Here is an 8,084-nt window from a genome sequence, read left to right as displayed (position 1 = left end):
CCAGAAGAGGGCGTCAGATCTTCTTACGGATGGTTGTGAGCCACCATGTGGTTGCTGGGATTTGAACTCAGGACCTTCAGAAGAGCAGTCGGTGCTCTTAACCACTGAGCCATCTCTCCAGCCCTGTTTCCCGTCTCTTGACCGCTGGGATCTCATGCATGCTCCGACATGCTGGGCTCCTTTCTCTGTCTCTCACTTTATTCTTAAGATCTCCTCATCCTGCCTTCTGGTTCCATTTTTCCGTGTCTCAACTTCCGGGTACCATTGCGCTCTTCCTCTGTTGTGACTGGCTATCCCACACTACCTGTTTTCTTCAAATCAAACTCACCCTTGCCCTCACCTCCCTCCACCTTTTCCTGCAGATGTGGATGAATGCCAACTCTTCCAGGACCAGGTGTGCAAGAGCGGAGTGTGTGTGAACACCGCCCCAGGCTACTCTTGCTATTGCAGCAACGGGTTCTACTATCATGCACACAGGCTGGAGTGCGTTGGTATGAGCCCCACCTTCCCCACCCCAACTCTGGCCAGGCCAGCCACCCCCCCTCCAGCCCCCTCCCCAAGTAGGAATGTGGCCAACCCAGCAGGAAGTCCTTCTGAAGTCTAAACTCTATATCCATCACTCTGTGAGCTGGGGAAATGTGAACGGGAGTTCATCCTGGTAACTGCCTCCCCCGCACCTCCGCCCTTCTCCCATACTTTCCTAGATAATGACGAATGTGCCGACGAGGAGCCCGCTTGTGAAGGTGGTCACTGCGTCAACACGGTGGGCTCTTACCACTGTACCTGCGAGCCCCCACTGGTGCTGGACGGCTCCAGGCGACGCTGTGTCTCCAACGAGAGCCAGAGCCTGGGTAACCCCGCCCACGGTCCCGCCCAGCCCCACCCCCCTTCCCCAGCCTGTAGATCCCATGGCTTAGCTTCTTCCTTAGAACCTTCAAGGCCCCCAGCACCTGGATGGGGCTCAGAATCTGACTTTTTGCTTGTTTGGTTTTTTGAGACAGTGAACTCATAAAAGACACGCCCACTTCTGCCTCCAGAGCGCTGGGATTAAATCTCTGAGCCACAATGACTGGCCCAAACTGTTTTATTCTTCGTTCCCTCACACACACACACACACACACCCGCCCATTTTGTAATACAGGCTGGCTTGGAACTCACAGAAATTCTCCTGCCTCAGCCTTCTAATTGCAGGGATTACAGGTGTGAAATTACAGGGGTTACCACTCTTCTGAGGTAACCTGGCCTGGAGGTTAAAGGTGGAAGTCTTAATATCCGTATTTCATTTTCTTGCCCTGTATACCCACACACATCTCTCGGGCCCTAGGTTCTTCTCCTTTTTTACATGCAGATTCTAACTATGTAACCCAGGCTAGCCTAAACTCACTTGAACTCTTGCCCCAGCCTCTCATTTACTGGGGTCTCCAGCCTGCTCTACCACACCCCCTTTTGGTTTTCCTCTCTCCTCTTCCTTCTTTGTCTCTCTCTCTCTCCCTCCCTCTCTCAGCCTATCTGCCTAACTTAAATCTCCTTCTCTCAGATTACTCCATGTGTCTCCCTTCTTTGCTTTGGTCTTTGGCCCCCAAATCTCTTTACCCATTTTCACTTCCTACACAAAAAAATTCCCTAAACTTGGAGGCTTCATTTAAATACACCTGTGATCCAAGTTGCACAAGAGATGGATTAAGGAGGACTACGAGTTTTGGGGCAGCCTGACACCCCCCACCCCCAAAACAAAACAAAAAACCCAAAATCAAAAACCCTAAACTAATACCCAGGGAAGAGAATCAATTATCCCATTTCACAGACCCCTGGGGAGACTGGAGTTGGGCCTGAGAGGGCCCAGGTGCCCTGATGCATCCTGTCATTGTCATAGATGATAACCTAGGAGTATGCTGGCAGGAAGTGGGACCTGACCTCGTCTGCAGTCGGCCACGACTAGACCGGCAGGCCACCTACACCGAGTGCTGCTGTCTCTATGGTGAAGCCTGGGGTATGGACTGCGCTCTCTGTCCTGCCCAGGACTCAGGTACTGTACAGCTCTATACTGCCCCCAAAGGGCCTCTTGGCATCCTTACATGTGTTGCAACCTCTCCCAAAATCTTGATCACAATTCTACAGACTTCTAAGTGTCAGCAGCTGAAATCTCAAGACCAGAACCAGCAGCATCCATAGCCCCAGCCCCATCAGCTCTGAGGTCTCTCAACTTAATTAAATTCCTGGTTTCTAGACCCACCATACACAACCTGTGAGACACCCCACTTCAGACTCTGGGCCCTTAGATCCCAACAGCAGTTACCCACGTGCACTAGCCTGTCCTGCAGACTCTCTGGTAATAGCTCCTACAGCTGCCAACAGGCATTACCTTGGGCCCTCTCCACACCAGTACCAAGACTCCAACACAGTCCCAAACCCCAGTCTTGATTCCCCCAGATCCCAGAGATTCAAGCTGCTCCCAGGCATCTTCTACCCCTTAAGTTCCAGTGTTCAGCCAGCCACAAAACGTCTTCATCTCCTTTCTTCAGGTTCCCAGCCCCAGCTCCCATGGGGCTCCCAAACTCTATTACCTTAGACTGATCCTTAGCTGCAGTCTGAAGACCGCGAATCCTACTACCTCAATCCCAGAATCAGTCTGGAACTGTCAGTTGTGCTTGCAAATGCCCAGATCTTCCTTTTCCAGCTCCACCCCCTCGCCATCCCTCCCCCAAGCCTCTTAGCACACCAGTCTCTTCTGTTGCCCGGAGACCGGTCCATGAGTGGTGGATTCTGATCGTGGTATGCCTTGGCTCCTGTTTGCAGATGACTTTGAGGCCCTTTGCAATGTGCTGCGTCCACCTGCCTATGGCCCGCCGCGCCCGGGTGGTTTTGGACTTCCCTATGAATATGGCCCAGATATAGGCCCACCTTATCAGAGTCTCCCCTATGGGCCAGATCTGTATCCACCGCCTGTGCTACCCTACGACCCCTACCCACCCCCACCTGGACCCTTTGCTCGCCGGGAGGCCCCTTATGGCGCCCCACCCTTCGACATGCCGGACTTTGAGGACGATGCTGGCCCCTATGGCGAGTCTGAGGCTCCTGACCCACCTAGCCGAGGCACTGGTTGGCCTTATCGGTCCAGAGACACCCGTGGCTCCTTCCCAGAGCCTGAGGAATCCTCTGAGCGTGGACGCTATACAGGTGAGCAGTTCGGCCAGAGAAATCAAACAGATGGACAGAAACAAAAAAACCAAAAGCAAAACACACACACACAAGAAGGGAGCTGCCGAGAGAAAGGGTAGAAGGTAATACAGGGTCACAAATATACAAGAGCACTTGGAAAGCAGGAGTGTTGTTGACTCATGCCAGTAATCCCAGCACTTTGGAGGCAAAGGCAGGAGGATTACTACAAATTTGAGGCCAACCCTTGCCGCAGCGCCCCCTGCAGTCTAGGAGTGGGAAAGACGGATTAGGTTGAGATCGACCCAGCCTGGGAAGCCAGGGGCAAAGGCGGAAAGAGGCAAAGCCACCTGAGACAGAGCTTTCCAGTCTCCGGGTTCTTGTGTTCTCTGCAGGAGCCTTGTCCGAGCCCTATGAGGGCCTAGAGGCCGAAGAGTGTGGCATCCTGGACGGCTGCCCTCACGGCCGCTGTGTGCGCGTTCCAGAAGGCTTCACCTGCGATTGTTTTGATGGCTACCGCCTGGACATCACTCGCATGTCCTGCGTCGGTGAGGAAGGGGAGGAGAGAGAAGGGTAAAATAAAAGCAAGTTCGACCAGATAGTGATCAGGAACCTCCAAGAAAGAACCTCATTACAGACAGGGGCCAGGCCACCCGAGAGAGAGTAAATTAACTCTTGCTCAGGGGTGGCGCTTGACTGAACAAAATGGGGTCAGAGAACCAGGAAAGCCGAGCTCCTGTTAAGTGGCAGAGGAGGGCTTGGGAATATGAAAGGAATCCTGCAGATGTTTTGTGGTAAACCCAGGGTTTGTTGCATGCTAGGTGAGTGGTCTACCACTGATCCACGCCTCCAGTCAGTCCCTCCATCTTTCAAGCCAAGGTATAGAGATGTTATGCCAGGCTCACACAGCCAGGAGGTAGCAAGTGATATGTTACAAGCCACAGGAAAGGCCCCACATCCATGGCCCTTTACCTCAAAAGACTGGGGAAACGGCCTGATTCCTGGACATGAGTCTTTCTACCTACTCCCACCAGACGTCAACGAGTGTGACGAGGCAGAGGCAACCTCCCCACTCTGCGTCAATGCGCGCTGTGTCAACACTGACGGCTCCTTCCGCTGTATCTGCCGTCCAGGATTTGCTCCCACGCATCAGCCACATCACTGTGCGCCTGCTCGACCCCGGGCCTGAGCAGGGGCACCTAATCTCCCACTATAGCTGAGCACCGGAAGCCTCCAGAACACGCCTGCCTCCCTCTGGTCTGCATGTATGTGTGCAAGGGTGTCAGACAGTCTCGATTTAGGGTGGACAGACACAGAGGGGTGCCTTCTATGGTGCCAGCCTCCCACCAGTGCCCTGGGCCTGTCCTGGGTCCCCTGACACATTTCTTGCCCTTTTATACAATTTTCAATTAAAACACCTATTTTGTACTTTCGGCCTCTGCCTGCCTTTTTCTTTTTCTCAAAAGCTGTTCCACTGTGTGCTGAGTAACTCCTCGGAACACGCCATTCCTGCCGCCAAGACTGAGACTGACTTTCCATGACTCAGTCACTGAGTCTAGTTTTGTCCCTCTTGGCCTCCAGTCCCCATTTCATCGTCTTTCACTCTGGCGACTCTCCTCCTGTCTTTTTGTCTTTTATCTTGTCTTCTTTAGTTTCCTCTTGTTGTTCTCTTTCTAATCTTTAAGCAATCAGGCTCCAGGGTTGTTGAGGTTTTCTGTTGTCTTTTTCTTCCTTCCTTCCTTCCTTCCTTCCTTCCTTCCTTCCTTCCTTCCTTCCTTTCTTTCTTTCTTTCTTTCTTTCTTTTTCTTTCTTTTTTGAGACAGGGTTTCTCTGTATAGCCCTAGCTGTCCTGGAACTCACTCTGTAGACCAGGCTGGCCTCGAACTCAGAAACCCACCTGCCTCTGCCTCCCGAGTGTGTGCCACCGCTGCCCAGCTTTGTGTTATTTTCTTTTAAGAGGTTATTATGTAGCCTAACCTGGACTTGAACTTCTGACCCTCCTGCCCTCAGTACCCCTGCTTCTATGATTACAAGGTGCACCAGCATGCCCGGTTTAGGTTTTGTTGTTCATCATATCTTCCCAGTGCTTCCCAGTTCCTTCCTCTGTATCTGCTGTCCAGGATTTGCACCTGGGCACCTGCCACATTCCCTGTTTGCCTGCATGACCCCCCAGGCCTGCGCACCAGTGCTTGGCTTCTGACTGTACCTGTGCTCTGGGAACTTCCAGAGCTTACCTGCCTGTGCTCTGTTCCCTTCAAGATAACAGAACCTTAAACAGAGGAGTATCAGTACACAAGTGCTCGACTCCATGTTGTCTACAGTGGGGCCAGCATTCACACAACTTTACTAAATGCTATTAAATTATACACTTCAATGAAGGGCTGTATGACTTATAATTCAATGAAGCTGGGGAGAATGAAATTTAAAAATTGTGAGGGAATGGCCCAATGATGGAATGCCTGCTGAGAATCCAGCAATGATGGCCTGGGGGTAAAAATTAGCAGTGAAGCATAAGCCTAGAACCCCCCAGTGAGGGACTAGGGTGTGGCTCAGTGGTAGAGCCCCTGCCTAGAATCTCCCAGTGAAGGGCTGGGGGCTCAGTGGTAGAGACCCTGCCTAGGATTCCCCAGTGAGGGGCTGAGGACTCAATGGTAAAGTACCTGCTTAGCTGCAGAAGGCCCCTCATTCCTGCCAATAGAGGGTTAAAAAAATCGAGAAAGTAACCTGTCCAAAGTGAGCCAGAAAGTTACAAAACCCCTCCCATCCCAGTACTCCCCCCATCTCCCCCATCCCCATCCCCTCATCCCCACCCCCACCCCCGGCAGCTCACAGCAGAGCAGATAACCCAAACACTAACCTCTTTCGTGCAACCCATAACTCTGTACCATAGAATCTGGATTTGGGTTAAGAAGCAAAACAGACTAACCAGCCTTGAGGGGTGGCTACTAGGTTGGGTTCTTGAAGAGCTGAGATGTCAATGACAAGAGGATATGCAATGACAAGAAGATATGCACAAGATAAAGTGGAAGACCGTGCTCCAGCCAGAGGCAGCAGCTTTGCAAAAGCCTAGGAGAGGAGGGAGGGGGCTGCCATCGGGATGTAAGATAACTAAATTAATGGGAATAATAGCCTAGAGGCTAGAATGGCAAATAGCTCTTAGATGTCTTTTTCATGTTATACCATCAAATTCTGTTAGACAGTGCTGGGTGACATTTTGGGTATGAGAAGGGGAAGGAAGGGAGAGAGGGAAAGAAGGAGAAGGATAGATGATTTTGGGGGGATTTTGGATCCCTTTGGGAATCTATGGAAAGCTCTAGATAGGAGGAGGAGGGGGGGGGGAGTGGTGAAGGAGGAAGGGCTCTCAGCACCAAGCCCGAGGACTTGAGTTCAATCTCCACAACCCACAGAGTGGAAGGAAAGAGGTGACTTTGCACACACACACACACACACACACACACACACACACACAAAATGTTCTTTTTCGATCCATGCCCAGGAATAGTTGGTGAGCACATAACAGACTCCATGAGCTTTCTTTTATGAGCTTTTTGTTTCATTCTGGTAGTTTTTGTCTTAGTGGTTTTTATTTGTTTTTGTTTGTTTGTTTGTTTGTTTTTAAGGAGAGGGAGGGGGAGGGGAGGAAAAGAGGAGGGGGAGAGAACATGAAGTTGGGCCGGCAGAGGTGAGAAGGATCTGGGATGGGGGAAGGGAAAATATATTATCTGAAAAAAGTGGAAAAAATCCATTGTAGATGTAGACAATTTACACTTGCTCCTGTTATCCCCCCTTCCTGCCCGCTCCCCGTCAACCACCTTGCTCTACAGGTGTGGCTGGAAGGGGGATGGGGAGGCCAACAGTGCTGGAAGGTTTGATGATTGACTTTTAGTGGCACCACACACATCCTTGCATCCTCCACTGTGCCTGGAGGCTAAGCCAAGAATCTAGTTTTATTTTGTTACATCCCCCACATTAATCCCCAGCCCTGGCTCTGGGATTTTTGGTGCTGACCAGGATCAATGCGTTCTCCTCTGGAATGTCCAAAGACAATCCAGTTTGTACTGAGCTCGCGTGACAAGCGCCGCAGCGCCCCCTGATGGTCATCACGTGCCAGTGCAGTCAAAGCCAGACGCGCCTCCTAGTGGTCAATGCTCATGTAGAGGAGCAGGGTTCCTAGGACAGTGTCAACAGCTATGCATAAATAATGCCTTCTATGTGTTATGAAAGGGGGCTGACGGTACTATTATCCATTCATAACCCTAACATTCATGAGTTCAGCGAGGTTGGGGCAGAAGGATGGCAGGTGTTTGAGGATTCCCTAGGCTATATACTGAGTCCCAGCCAACTTGAGCTACATTGTGGGACACTGTCTACTCCCTTCCCACTGAAAAGCAAGAAAACAAACATAAACCAACGTACGAATTCTTGGCACAAAGACCCAGGTCTTTAGTCCCAACTTCTCTGGAAGCTGAGGCAGAAGGATCATTTGAGCCTCAAAGTTTAAAACTAACTTGGGTTACACAGCTAAACCCTATCTCATAGAACTGAGCTCAAAATAGACAGGCTGGGTCCCTGGATGTCCACACTGCTAGCTGAATCATTCAACCCTGGGTATTGTCCAAGGAGTTAATTTTTTTTTTCAGTACAGGTTTCTTTGTATAGCCCTGGCTGTCCTAAAACTTGCTTTGTAGATCATACTAGCCTTGAACTCAGGATCTGCCTGCTTCTACTTCCAAGTGCTGGGATTAAAGGCATGTGCCACCACCACCCATTTAAGGAGTTAAAGGTTTTCGGGTTTGTTTTTTATTTTTATTTATTTTTTGTTTTGTTTTTTGTTTTTCCTTTTTTTTTTTTTTTGGTTTTTCGAGACAGGGTTTCTCTGTATAGCTCTGGCTGTCCTGGAACTCACTTGGTAGACCAGGCTGGCCTCG

The 8,084-nt window shown here is 50.7% G+C and overlaps 1 protein-coding gene across 3 annotated transcripts in view; it reads left to right on the top strand.

Moving 5' to 3' along the window:
• Positions 1-4,584, top strand: part of Ltbp4 (latent transforming growth factor beta binding protein 4) — a 33,050-nt gene extending 28,466 nt beyond the window's left edge. For all 3 annotated transcript variants that reach the window (XM_029538854.1, XM_021192807.2, XM_021192809.1), the window contains 6 exons: positions 363-491; positions 705-851; positions 1,874-2,026; positions 2,797-3,177; positions 3,552-3,704; positions 4,191-4,584. In XM_029538854.1, the coding sequence (XP_029394714.1) occupies positions 363-491; positions 705-851; positions 1,874-2,026; positions 2,797-3,177; positions 3,552-3,704; positions 4,191-4,345 (1,118 nt within the window). In that variant the 3' untranslated portion in view covers positions 4,346-4,584. The remainder of the gene's footprint in view (positions 1-362; positions 492-704; positions 852-1,873; positions 2,027-2,796; positions 3,178-3,551; positions 3,705-4,190) is intronic.
• Positions 4,585-8,084: the final 3,500 nt, after the last annotated feature.

Source organism: Mus pahari, chromosome 1 (genome assembly GCF_900095145.1).
Source record: "Mus pahari chromosome 1, PAHARI_EIJ_v1.1, whole genome shotgun sequence".
NCBI lineage: Eukaryota > Metazoa > Chordata > Mammalia > Rodentia > Muridae > Mus > Mus pahari.
The sequence above is the reverse complement of the archived record's forward strand: the minus strand, read 5'-3'. Positions and strand labels throughout refer to the sequence as shown.